Source organism: Schistocerca serialis, chromosome 1 (assembly GCF_023864345.2).
Source record: "Schistocerca serialis cubense isolate TAMUIC-IGC-003099 chromosome 1, iqSchSeri2.2, whole genome shotgun sequence".
NCBI classification, from domain to species: Eukaryota; Metazoa; Arthropoda; class Insecta; order Orthoptera; family Acrididae; genus Schistocerca; species Schistocerca serialis.
Genome location: NC_064638.1, coordinates 223,490,009 through 223,504,421, shown reverse-complemented (window position 1 = coordinate 223,504,421; position 14,413 = coordinate 223,490,009). Strand labels below are relative to the sequence as shown.

Below are 14,413 nucleotides of genomic sequence, written 5' to 3'. Positions count from 1 at the left end.
ATCAGAGAAAGCTTGGGTTGCTTGTAATATTAACATATTTCTGCTTTTATTTTCAGCGAGAGAAGGAACGAGGATCACACATCTCCTATATGTTTAGGCTTCCATTTGCAGCTGGTAGTGTATTCAGTGCTAGTATGTTGGATACACTCTTGTATCAAGCGTTCGTTAAGGATTATGTTATCACATTTGTCAGACTTCTTCTTGGAATTGATCAAGCTCCAGGATCTGGATTTTTGACATCTGTAAGTCTACACAAATTATTCTATAATAAATCAGTGATATAGTGTATTTAGTTTCCATCTTTATGGATAGATTATTACTCCAGAAATTAGAAGGATCACCCCCAAGTTCTTACAAAACAACTGTCAGATGACTCCATATACCTGTGAAGTTATTACTTTTTAAAATTTTGTTAAAGCAATGGCATCTCAGAAATTGACTGCTTGGTTTCCTTTTTACAGAGAGGGCTTAGAGAAACCATACTGTGGAAAGGAATGAAAATCTTGAAGGTTTTTGTACAGACCTAACTTAACGTCAATGTTTCAATTGCTACATTCAGCTTTTACACCTTCGGAAGAGACTGTACAATTGATTTGCAGGATTTTTTCATGGTTATGCTTCCATCAGCAATAAATTTTGTGAAAGTCATCCAAAAATCATTTGTTCTAAAAAGCATCTATGTTGTGCTTAGAATAATTAAAATTATGACCATGTTACCTAACTATGTGATGGAGGCATCCTCAGGCCTGTCATAGACTAAAGTACCTTTGATTTTACATGAAAATTTTCTGTGGAAAAGATCTGTGTCTAATAGATTCCACAGAACCTGACTAAAGCCCAAAAAAATGGATTGTGTTAAATGATAAAATTCAATACAGGAAATGGAAAATCTGTGTCTAACATTATAACTGGAGATGAACATAGGATATAGTCATATTAACTGAAAACTAAGTGGCAGTCAGCTATTTGGGTGTATCAAGATGAACCAAAACCAGTAAAAGTGGTTCATTCATTAAACACTTCCTAGAAAATTATAGCTTGTTTGTTTGATTACATTTGACTTTTCATGCCCATTGCTTTAGAGCAAGCTGCTGCAGTGCAGCCCCTTAGGGATGAGTGCTTATTAGCTCACCTGGGGGAAGGCACAGATAGTGTAGGCTACCAAACAGGCGGCACTGGCACAAGTGGTCCGAACATACATGTGTCACTTGGCTGTCCCTGTATACAGTCATTTATCTGGGGTCATGGATTGCATAGCCTATGGCCCAATTACCTGAATACTTGTGCAACAGTAGTTTGCCCATTTGTTCCATGGTAGTCGCCTGCCAACAGGTGGGCACTCAATCTGGAACAGCCTCCTTTAGAGGATTGAAGAATAGTTGCTGCTGCGTGGTGTACAACAGTTTTTCCCACAACTATTGATGTAACTTAGAAATGCAATGGGAAACAACATATTGCTCTACATCATGACAATACCAGCTGTGAAACATTTCGTTATCTGTTGGAGGAAAATACCAAATTAATGTTTCATTGCCCATGTTCATCTTATTTGTTGCTTAATGACTTTCATTTGGTCCCTTGTGTTGTAGACATCAATTTTTGTCACCTCAAGGAGCTGCTGAATTTTTCACATTTAGAGAGAAAATACATTTCCAGAATTTATGTGAACACATGCAGAAGTATGTACAAAAAAAATTTTCTTTTATTGTTTCTGTAAAAATTTAAAAGACGACACTTGTATTCCGTAGAAACCTTTGATATGTCATGCCACTGGCTGAGTTTCCCACACATATCATCAAAATCTATCTCTACAAAATTGATGGTGAAAAAAAAGACCTTACAGATTATACTTCATGCCATGCTCTATAGCATTTATTTATCAATATTAGAGAAGGAAAGTTGCTACTCACCATATGGCGGAGATGCTGAGTCGCAATAGGCACAAAAAAAAGATTCACACAATTATTGCTTTCAGCCATTGACGCCTTTGTCAGCAATAGACACATCTACACACACACTCACGCAAACGCAACTAGCACGCACTGTGCAGTCCCAGACAACTGAAACCACACTGCGAGCAGCAGCACCAGTACATGATGGGAGTGGCGACTGGGTGGGGTTAAGGAGGAGGCTGGGGTGGTAAGGGGGAGGGATAGTATGATGGAGGTGATGGACAGTGAAGTGCTGCAACTTTCCTTCTCTAATTTTGTTGCATTTCATCCTGGATTTTCCATTGTTTGTGTTTATTTATCAGTTATTTGCCTATGCCAGATACCCTCTCACTTCCAGGCCAGAAACCCTCTCTTACTTCAGACCAGGCATTTTGCATTCTGCTCCATAAACATGTAGAATTTTACATAACAACTGATGACAATGCATGAGTATGTATTAAAAGTCTCTTCGGGTTTGCTGCTGTATCCTAAAATCAGCTCAATCCAAAATTTCAGTGATCCATCTGGTCGCCATCTTCAGGAGAATGCTGTTTCTGCTGATGCATCCTTCTGAGAACTGTTCTCAGTGGGACTCATTAACAGAAGCAGCATTCTCCTGAAGATGGTGACCAGTTGGATCACTGAAATATCGGGTTGACTTGATTTTAGTATCCAGCAGCAAACCCGAAGAGACTTTCAAAACTTATTACGCTGGGAAAGCATATGATGTCTCATGAGTATATGTTATCAGTTCATATAATAATAACTGTAGTACAAATCAGAGGTATGGAATGAAAATGTGTCTAACACTGCAAGTAATTATCTTGAGACTCTGCAGACTCTCAACATAGTATTTGACATAAAACCGTATGATATGAGGAAAACTAAGAATAATTTGCAATATAAGAATTGAGTGAATTATTAATTTGTTCATTTAGAAATGTTATATTTGTGTCAGCAATTACTGAGGAGATGATGAAATGGAGGCAGTAATTACAGTTTCAGATTGCACCTGAGTCGTGATAGTTTCTTTAAAGTGACATGGTGTGGTGTATCAAATATGTATTTGCACTAAAGTGGGACAACATCAAGTCTTCAAGTATTTGGATCTCATTTTAGGACATAACACTAATCGAAGAAACACAATACTAGACCCAATTTAAGTGTTTATCAATTATTGCATCAGCTTGGTTAATTTAAGCTGTAATATAAATACAAGAATCTGTTCACCACACGTTATGTATGCCACTCACAGCTTTCAAAAAGTACAGAAAAACTTTCATCAAAGGCAAGGCTGATGATGATGAAACTATGGAATCTCTTTGTAAACTTAAGAATTGGTACAAAACATGAATAATAATGAACAGTGAACAGTTTTGAGTCACTGGAACTTTATCATATGACAGATAAGGAATGAACATGATGAAAGGAAGACATAGAACTCTGCAGTAGACCTGAAATGGTCAACAAAAGTAGGGAGGCATGCATAACTCAATAATTACTGTTTGTTTCATGAAATATAGAAGTGAAAAAATGCACAAGATAAGTGGTGAGCCAACTTTACAGGTTACATTGATATTAAACCAGCAGGAAGCGCAAAGCAACAAAATCACAAAGTTAGAATCACGTTAAGGACACAAAAACAGCTGAAAAAGATACGTTCATAGGAAAAATTTGCATATGGGAAGAGAAAATGTGAAAAATAAAGATGTTAATGTACAAGATAACAATAAGTAGCCATTGTTAAAATGCAAAAGAAAAACAGGTAGATGACAAAAATATTCAGAAATTACCTTCAACAAAGAAGAGTTTTCCTGAGTGTGATCAAAGAGAAAGGTGAGACTGAGGAGGAAAAAATATGTCAATTAACATGGTCAGAATGTGACATACAACTGAAAGGTTTGAACTCAAATATGTGGGTGTGAACTTTGTATTTAGGTTGAAATTAAAATTATACTCTTGATCTTTATTTATTTATTTTTAATTTTTACTATTTTATATTAATCGTAACTATGATATGTGTGGAATATCCATGAATGAAAACTTTATTCTTGGAATTATATTTTGTATAGGTCATACATTCCGCGTACTTTTGTTTTCTAGATGAAAATTACAAAAGATGACATGTGGATCAGAACGTATGGAAGACTGTATCAGAAATTATGTTCAACAACATGTGAGATACCAATTGGTATCTATCGTACACAGGATACCTCACTTGCTGATTCGTCCCACGTGAGTAATAGCAGTTCATCTCGACGATGGCCAGGGTGTGTGCGTGTGCCTTCCATGGTGAGTAACTCATGTCGGGTGTCAACACAATAATGGTGTATTGTCATGATACTTGAAAGTGTTTGAGTCTTAAATATTATTTCAATTACTTTTGAGAAATTTGTTTTATTTATGTTACTCAGGTTTTATTTTTACTTGTCTACATATTTTCTTTAAATTTTTGATAGTATCAAGTTTTCTGCTCTTTAGATTGTGTATATTTTTTTCCTATTTCACATTGCTTTTTACTTCATTTTTGCAATACAATTATGAAATACTTCTTGTTTTTAATATACCTTTAACTCTTTACCTTCCTTTTTTCTGAAACAATATGTAACTACTACTTCAGTGGCATGGCTTGCAGTCATTTCAAGTGATTTTTTTTTTTTTTTTTTTTTTTTTTTTCAAATACTTTCATTTCAAAAAGAGTTCTTGAAAGTTTCTCTCCAGTGAATGCACACGCACCACTTTCTTATATCTGGCCAACTTTCCAGTAGGAATATTTTCCTATGTATAAAATAATACTTTCTTTGCATTATGGCTCTTGTAAAGAAAACTTACGCATGCTTGAGAAATGTAATTCTATATGCCTGATTTTAGTATCTTACCACTTTCAAATCATGTCAAATAATTCTTAATATATTAGTGTCATGTATTGCATAACAAACTGTAAATCTAACTGTACATGGTTAGGTATCTGAATAGGCAAATAGGTAAAAATTCAAATATCCAGCATTTAATATCTATTGGTCTTAGGATTTTTCATGGTAGTTCTGGGAATGCTTTGTATGATGATCTGCATTCCACATTTAACTATACCAGCCAGTGGCTACAGTAGCCCAGATCACAAAAAAGCAGAAACAAATCATCTCGACTGATCCATGCATAACAATGCACTGTATTTTGAGTAACTCTTCAGTTAAGAGCAGCCTTTCATGTATTTATTTTTTTCTGAAATCAAATTGCCCCCTTCAGGAGGGCATCGGGAAATTGATTATTCACAATGTGATAGTTAATTTTCTTAGTGACTGTCCAGCAGAACTGCTGGATACATTTACTGACAGACATGTCTTTGATTTCATCTCTTTAAAGGGTTTGTGGCAACTGTCTTTTCAGTCTTCATATCATTCTTCAGTCTTCATGAATCAAGGATGTTGCCCAGAGGGGGTGGGGGGGCAGCAGCTTATGTACCTCATTGATAAAGGTAGCTAGGTAGCTGTACCATAGGCCCAACCACAGTAGAGAAGTATCTGTAGAGAAGTCAGACTAACCTGTGGTTGGGATGAAGAGGGGTGACAGGTTTTTCAGTGGCTACTGGGCTAGCAGTCTGGATTAGGACCTGCGAGTGCAGGTGCGTGCAAGAGAGAGTACAAATACGCTTCATGACAGTTAGCGGAAATTGCCAAAGATGACCACTTCTTCCTTGCCTAATAACACAATTGAGTGAACAGTTGGCTGTGGCCACACAAAGGGTCACACACTTGTCCACAGCCATGCAGATATCACACACTTGCACTCACTGGTAAGTAAACCGTGAATTTGCAGGTGTGAATGCACAATGCGCTTTACTTACCATCTGCATTGGGCCAAATGACGAATGCAGATTAAAAATTATTGTTCATTATTTGTGAATAACAAATAAAAATATTTATTGGAGCAATTATTCATTTCCATGATTAAAAACATAAATTAATGAATACATATGAAAACTGATGAAGTTTATTCCTCTAATTCTTTGCCGTTTATTAAGCAAATGTACTTTTTGTTGTTTTAATTAGTTTTTGAAAAAAAATTGAAAACATTTTTGAAAAACCCCTTTTTTTCCAAACATCTCATCAGAAAGTTTATTTGTTGTGCAAAGATGTGCCATTGTGACACACTAAAGCAAATGCTTTCTATGCATGTAGAGAGGATATCAGTACATTATACTCATATCTCCTGAAGTCATCTTTATTTCAGTATAACAATACAAAGGTTTCAGAACATAATCATCTTCAGCAAAAATTTAGAAATCATTAATTTTTGCAAATAATTCATAGTGATTCTACGTTAGGTTCACCTACCAGGAAATGTTAAAAAAAAATTTTCTTTTTATGGCATAACATCGTTGTGGCCTAATTTCTTTGACATGTCTGTGGCTAATATTTGCCAGTAGTTTGTTGTAAGCCTCCCTAGCTCATGGACAACAATGCATGTGAACTATTTAGTTTTAAACTGTGCTTAAGACAGTGCTGCAATGATTGCAGTTGGTGTAGAGAGGCCAAACAAAAGTCTTCTGGTCATCCTGACCTGTTCTCAATAAAAAAAATGTTGGCTCTGGGCTGCAGTACTGTGAACTCCTTTACGTACCGAAACCCTTTGTCTCTTATGGAACTTTTCAAACTCAAAGCTCTGTGTAACTGCATAGACACTTGTTACAGTGAAAAACTATTCTATGTTCTATCGGGATGCTTGCTCAGAGTTAATTCTAAAACATTTTTTAATGGCTTTGGATGTTCAGCAGCATTCCACAGTCATTTTAGGAGACTTTTAATCTAAAGTCTATTTTAAATTCAGTGCATTAGTGTTTGTAAAATGATTCTTTCACATAGTGTTCACTAAAAGAATTACGATTATTCCACTTGAGACCTGTGGAATGGTACATTAGCTTATTTGTTTGAGTTATAAATATTTGTCATGTATTATTGTTTTTCTGACATGTTCTACATCCTGGAGGACCTCCTCACTATGGATCAGTTGGAATGAAAGTAAATCTAATCTAATCTTATCTTCAGTCATTACCAACCACTGAGTTCTTGCTTTGTTCTCTCGTTTACTTTACTTTCTCCCACCTCTGAACTGACTTACAGAGTTAGTTAGAGAGGGGCCTACATTTCAATGTGTACTCTGAAACATGGGGCAACTTGACTTGACATTTTTGTTATAATTAAAGGTGAAAGAAATGATAATGACAGAGAAGATCATAGGACCAGTCAGAGATCTAATCCTAAACCTTCAATTTTGTGTTCTAGAATTTAACCCACCTGACCACCAAGGAATATTCCTGTGCAAGTTGTTAATAAATTAGTAATGAAGAAAATATAGAGGCATTCTACATTATTCATTATTTAAGCTACAGATAATTTATTCACAAATAAATTTGTTTGAATGATGTATATATTCAAATGATTATGCAGACAGCAATTTATTCAAATAAAGCCCATCTCTGCTTACCACTACACCATGCACTTCATTCCTCTTTGCTGTTATTGCAGTTGATATTATCAATGTGTTCAATTTACTCATGAGAACCTACAGTGTACCTGGATTGAAGTCTTTTTTTCTTTTGTTAATTACAAACAATGTAGATAATTATAATCAGTTGTCATGTTCATTAACATAATTTTTTTATTTGTTCTGTCCAAAATACGTCTCAGTGTCTGTGATTTTAGCTGCAGACTGAATGCAAGTATTACTTCATCATCTTTCATTAATGCAAATTTATAGTTCCACAGTTAAATCAGTGATTTTCAACAACATTCAATATTTGATCATCACTTCAATTGTACATAATCATTTTCAGTCACTGTGGTGCTACTTGATGAATCTTGGGTACACAGCACTCACCTTCTCGATAGAAAACAAGTAAAACAGCGTAAAAGAAGTCCTACTTCTAAACGCTTTCCAATACTTGCAGGGTCGATTACTGCCACTATGTTGAGATGAAGCTGTTTAGATTCGATGTTTCCTTAGCTGTTTGGCAGGGCCAGCCATCTGTTACTCCACACTCGGTGAGTGAGCGCCATGTCATACCAAGTGAAACCATGTGATAGCAAGTGAGGGAAGTGCCAGGCACATGCTTCTGCAACATAGGTGAAGTGAGTAATAGACAGTGAGCGCTACTTGTGCAGTTTTGCCACATGAATGCAGTGCGCTATTCTGGATGATTGACAGATCTTGCCTTGTAACATTAGGCAATGTGACCTTGCTGTGCTGATAATTCAAATGGCTGAAAGCAAGGAGGAAACTAAAGCCATTATTATTCCTGAGGGGATGCAGCCCTACTGTAAGGCTGAATAATGATGCATCCTCTTGGGTATAATATGCTGGAGGTAAAATCCAGGAAGATGTAGTCACAAGGAAAAACAAAACTGGCTTTCTATGACTCGAAACATAGACCTTTAGATCCCTTAATCAGATGGGTGGGTAAGAGAATTTAAAATGGGAAATGGACAGGTTGAAGTTAGATATAGTGGGAATTAGTAAACTGCAGTGGCAGGAAGAACAGTAGTTCTTGTTAGCTCAATACAGTGTTATCAGCAGAAAAGCATATAAGAGTGATGGAATAGTTGGCCTAACAATGAATAACATTATAGGAATACAGGCAAGCTATTATAAACAACATAGCAAATCCAGTATTGCTGCCATGATAGACATGGATCCAAAATTCACCATGTCAGTACAAGTTTATGTGCAAACTAGCTCTGCAGCAGATGAAGAGAATGAAAGAATGTATGACGAGTTAGAGGAAATTATTCATATAAGTGAGGAAGATGAAAATTTAAGTGGGACCAGTGACTGAGATTTAATGATAGAGAAAGGAAGAGTTGGAAAAATAGTAGGAGAACATGGACTGGTAGAAAGGAATGAAAGAGGGAGCTTTTCACACAGCATAATTTAAATATTGCCAACACAGTTAAAGAATTTTGAAAGAAGCTTGTGTACGTGAAAGAGAAGAGACATGGGGACACTGGAAGGCTTCACATTGGTTATATAATGATAAGACAGAGATTTTGAAACCAGATATGGTTCTATAATGGTAAGACCAGATATTAAACAGTAAAATGATTCCAGGGGGAGATACGGATCAAATGGTTTTCAACTGTAAATTAAAACTAAAGGAATTACAAAAAGATAAGAATATAAGGAGATGAGGCATAAATAAATTGAAAGAACTTTCCAAAGGAACATTAGACAATACTTGACTGAAACAGAGAAAGGAATACAATAGGAGATGAATCAGTATCTCTAGAAGATGTAATATTGAAGGCAGCAGAGGATCACTTAGGTATAAAGACAATCCCTAGTAGAAATTCATGGATAGCACTGGAGATACTGAATTTGACTCATCTGAAAAGTGATAGCAAGTGAGGGAAGTGCCAGGCACATGCTTCTGCAACATAGGTGAAGTGAGTAATAGACAGTGAGCGCTACTTGTGCAGTTTTGCCACATGAATGCAGTGCGCTATTCTGGATGATTGACAGATCTTGCCTTGTAACATTAGGCAATGTGACCTTGCTGTGCTGATAATTCAACTCTTCCACCTATGCAGTATATTTAGACAGGTGAAATGCCTTGCAATTTCGAAAAGAATGTCTTAATTCCAGTTTGTAAGAAGTTAGGTGCTAAGGACTTAGTACCTGACAGATGTGACTTAATGATCTGTCAGCTTAATGAGTCATACTTGTGGAAAATACGAAGATGAATTATTTACAGAAGAATGCAAAAGCTGATAGAAACTGGTTTCAGGGAAGATCAGTTAAGGTTCTCTCCAAAACTGTACTAACATGTGAGGCCATAATGACCCTTTGATTTATTTTAGAAGGAAATGCAAAATAACTAACCAAGAATGACTAGAGTATAACTGTAAGGCTGTAGAAACATTCGTGACTAGTGGAAAGATAGAGACCACCTATAGGAAAATGAAAGAGGCCATTGGAGATGAGAAAAACTGGTTAGCAAGAGCTTATATGGCAAGCCAGTACTACTCAAAGAATGGAAAGCAGAAAGGTGAAAGGGATGTAGAGGGTTTATATTGGGGAAACTATCTTGAGGACAATATTATAGAGTAAGGAGAGGAAGTAAGTGAAGATGAGATAGGAGATTGCAAAAAGAATTTGACAGAGCACTAAAACACTTAAATTGAAACAAGGCTCCTAGAGTAGACAACATTCCCTCAGAATTATTGAGATTCTTGAGAGAGCCATCCATAGATTCTTGAGAGAGCCAGCCATGATGTAACTCTTCCACCTATGCAGTATATTTAGACAGGTGAAATGCCTTGCAATTTCGAAAAGAATGTCTTAATTCCAGTTTGTAAGAAGTTAGGTGCTAAGGACTTAGTATCTGACAGATGTGACTTAATGATCTGTCAGCTTAATGAGTCATACTTGTGGAAAATACGAAGATGAATTATTTACAGAAGAATGCAAAAGCTGATAGAAACTGGTTTCAGGGAAGATCAGTTAGGGTTCTCTCCAAAACTGTACTAACATGTGAGGCCATAATGACCCTTTGATTTATTTTAGAAGGCAGGATAAAGAAAGGCAAACTAAGCTTGTAGCATTTGTATATTTAAATAAAGCATTTGACAGTGCTGACTGGAATACACTCTTTGAAATTCTGAAGGTAATTGGTATAAGATACACGGAGTGAAAAATTATTTACAAATAGTACAGAAATGAGACTGCAGTTGTTAGAACCAAAAGATATGAAAGAGAAGCATCAGTTGAGAAAGGAGTGAGACAAAGCTGTACACAATTCCCTATGTTATTCAGTATGTATGTTGAGCAGACAGTATAGGATCTGAAAGGAGAAATCTGGAAAGGAAATTAAAGTTCAGGAGGAAGAAACAAAAATGTTGATGTTTGCTGATGACATAATTCCGTCAGAGGCAGCAAAGGACCTGGAACAGCAGTTGAATAGAATGTATAGTATCTTGAAAAGAGGTTATAAGACTAACATCAAAAGAAGTAAAACGAGAGTAATGAAATGTAGTCTAATTAAATCAGGAAGTACTGCAGGAATTAGGTTACTAAATGAGACACTCAAAGTAGTAGATGACTTTTTGTATTTTGACAGCAAAATAAATAATGATTGCCAAAGTAGAGAGGAAGAGTGAAAATCTCATTCTGGAAACATCCCCTAGGCTGTGGCTAAGCCATGTCTCCACAATATCCTTTCTTTCAGGAGTGCTAGTTCTGCAAGGTTCGCAGGAGAGCTTCTATAAAGTTTGGAAGGTAGGAGGCAAGGTACTGGCAGAAGTAAAGCTGTGAGGACGGGGCATGAGTCGTGCTTGGGTAGCTCAGTTGGTAGAGTACTTGCCCGCGAAAGGCGAAAGTCCCGAGTTCGAGTCTCGGTCCGGCACCCAGTTTTAATCTGCCAGGAAGTTTCATATCAGTGCACACTCCGCTGCAGAGTGAAAATCTCATTCCAGAAAGAGCATGTTCTGTACTGGCAGGTTAATATTTGTATTACAGCAACATTTACATGGTAGATCATTGAAGTTCTAGTAACATTTATATGATACATCACTAAGGCAAAGACACAGATCATTAGTGAACTTCCTGAAGGAACACGTGGAGGCTATTGAAGCAGTGGTGAGTCACATATTCCATAGCAGTTGACTTGAAATTATCCAGGTCATTTATTGATTTAATTTGTGGGGGAAGTTTATTATAAATAGCTTTCCCATAATACATGGTTCCTTTTTTATTCAGGGTGGTGTGGGTGGATCCAAACGAAAGTTTCCTTTTTGCCTGGTGTTATAGGAGTGGATATTTTCATTTTTCTGGAAGAGAGTGGGATTTTCCATTGAGTATTTTTTCATAAACACGGTTATCTCATTCACATATATACATGGAAGTGGGAGGATTTCTAGCTTTATAAAGAGTGGGTACAGGTTTTGTTTCCATTTTACACCTTTCATTATTCTTATAATTCTTTTTTGTAGCCAAAAGAGCTTTTGGCTAAGAGAAGAGTTACCCCAGAAAATAATTCCATATTTCAGTTGTTAGTATATATAGACATAATACACAGTTTTCAGAGAATCTTTGTTGCAGCCTCCCCCTAATATTCTCATTAAGTAGCATGTAGTGCTTAATTTCTTACAGGCTTGTTCAATATCCATCCCCCATTTAAGATTGTCTTGGAGCCATACTCCCAATAACTCAGTGTTGTCTACATTATGAAGGTCTTTGTCAAAATCTGAGTCTGAACAGTTTGCTCACCTTTTTTCACATTATAGAAATTTAGTACCACTGTCTTATATGCATTTATACCAATTTGTTGTGACTGAACTTGTTTTCAATATTGTTCAGTGTTCCTGTTGTAGACTTCTCAAGCATTTCCATTTCTTTCCCACTTACTAGCACACTTGTACCATCAGAAAAAACTGGATGATGTCCTCGCAGAATTTGTGTAGGTCATTCGCATATAACCGAAATAGAAGAGGTCCCAGAACTGAACCTTGTGGCTCTCCATGTTTAATGGTTTCATAGTTTCAATAGTGTTGAGTGAGTTAGATGAAATTTTGATGTTGCACTTCAACCACTTGTTTTCATCCGCTTAGGTATGACTTTATCCAGTTGTTAGCTGTTCCTCTAATCCCCGTGTTGTCAAGCTTAGGCAATAGTTTTGTGTGATCTATGATATCAGAATAGAAATGAAATTTAGAAATAACTTTTGAGGGTTGTGAGAATGCATTCCATTAAATACAAGATAAGGTAAAAATCTGGTTATACCCTGTAAAAGTTGAATGGTGTGAGGAATCATAATGACGTGTGGTGTGGGTTGTCTGTAGGTGGGGGCACAAATTATGGGAGCTATGGCAACAGTGGTAGCCATCTCGAAATCCGCCATTTTAGTTTTGTGCTACATGTTTCAAATGGAAAGGGGATGATGTGGCACATAATTTTGAACTGCTAGTTTCTCAGGAATACACATGTTAAATTTGTTTTAAGGTATCTTTATTTGTGTAGTAATTATGACCTATTAAAGTGTTGGACCTATTAAACAGTATGATGAGATAAAAGAAATTATTCATATAGTGAAAGGGGGTGAAAATTTAATAGTCGTGGGTGACTGGAATTCGATAGTGGGAAAAGGAAGAGAAGGTGATGTAGTAGGTGAATATGGAATGGCGGTAAGGAATGAAATAAGAAGCTGCTCAGTAGAGTTTTACTCAGAGCATAACTTGATCACAACTAACACTTGGTGCAAGAATCATGAAAGAAGGTTGTGTGCATGGAAGAGGTCTGGAGATACTGGAAGGTTTCAGATAGATTATGTAATGGTGAGACAGAGATTTAGGAACCAAGTTTTAAGTTGTAAGACATTTCCAGGGGCAGATGTGGACTCTGACCGCAATCTGTTGGTTATGAACTATGAATTAAAACCGAAGAAACTACAAAAATGTGGGAATTTAAGGAGATGGGACCTGGATAAACTGACAGAACCAGAGGTTTGTACAGAGTTTCAGGGAGAGCATAAGGGAACAAGTGACAGGAATGAGGGAAAGAAATACAATAGAAGAAGAATAGATGGCTTTGAGAGATGAAAAAGTGAAGGCAGCAGAGATCAAGTACGTAAAAAGACGATGGTTAGTAGAAATTTGTGGGTAGCAGAAGATATATTTCATTTAATTGCTCAAAGGAGAACATATAAAAATGCAGTAAATGAAGCAGGAAAAAAGGAATACAAACATCTCAAAAATGAGAGCGACAGGAAGAGCAAAATGGCTAAGCAAGGATGTCTACAGGACAAATGTAAGGATGTAGAGGCATATATCACTAGGGGTAAGATAGATACTGCTTACAGGAAAATTAAAGAGACCTTTGCAGAAAAGAGAACCACTATGAATATCAAGAGCTCAGGTGGAAACCGAGTTCTAAGCAAAGAAGGGAAAGGAGAAAGGTGGAAGGAGTATATAAAGGGTCTGTAAAAGGACAATGTACTTGAGAACAATATTATGGAAATGGAAGAGGATGTAGATGAAGATGAAATGATAGATATGATACTGCGTGAAGAGTTTGACAGAGCACTGAAAGACCTGAGTCGAAACAAGGCCCCAGGAGTAGACAACATTCCAGCCTTGGGAGAGCCAGCTGTGACAAAACTCTACCATCTGGTGAGCAAGATGTATGACACAGGGGAAATACCCTCAGACTTCAAGAAGAATATAATAATTCCAATCCCAAAGAAAGCAGGTGTTGACAGATGTGAAAATTACTGAACTATCAGTTTAATAAGTCGCAGCTGCAAAATACTATCATAAATTCTTTACAGACAAATGGAAAAACTGGTAGAAGCCGACCTCGGGGAAGTTCAGTTTGGATTCCATATTTGGAACACGTGAGGCAATACTGACCCTACGACTTATCTTAGAAGACAGTTTAAGGAAAGGCACACCTACATTTATAACATTTGTAGACTAGGAGAAAGATTTTGACAA

General features: G+C 36.6%; 1 protein-coding gene across 1 annotated transcript in view; it reads left to right on the top strand.

The window, feature by feature from the left end:
- The window catches only part of LOC126460891 (potassium channel subfamily T member 2), a 627,462-nt gene that overhangs the window by 572,716 nt on the left and 40,333 nt on the right, over positions 1-14,413 (top strand). The window contains exons 20-21 of the mRNA XM_050095956.1: positions 57-242; positions 4,035-4,166. Coding sequence (XP_049951913.1) covers positions 57-242; positions 4,035-4,166 — 318 coding nt within the window. The remainder of the gene's footprint in view (positions 1-56; positions 243-4,034; positions 4,167-14,413) is intronic.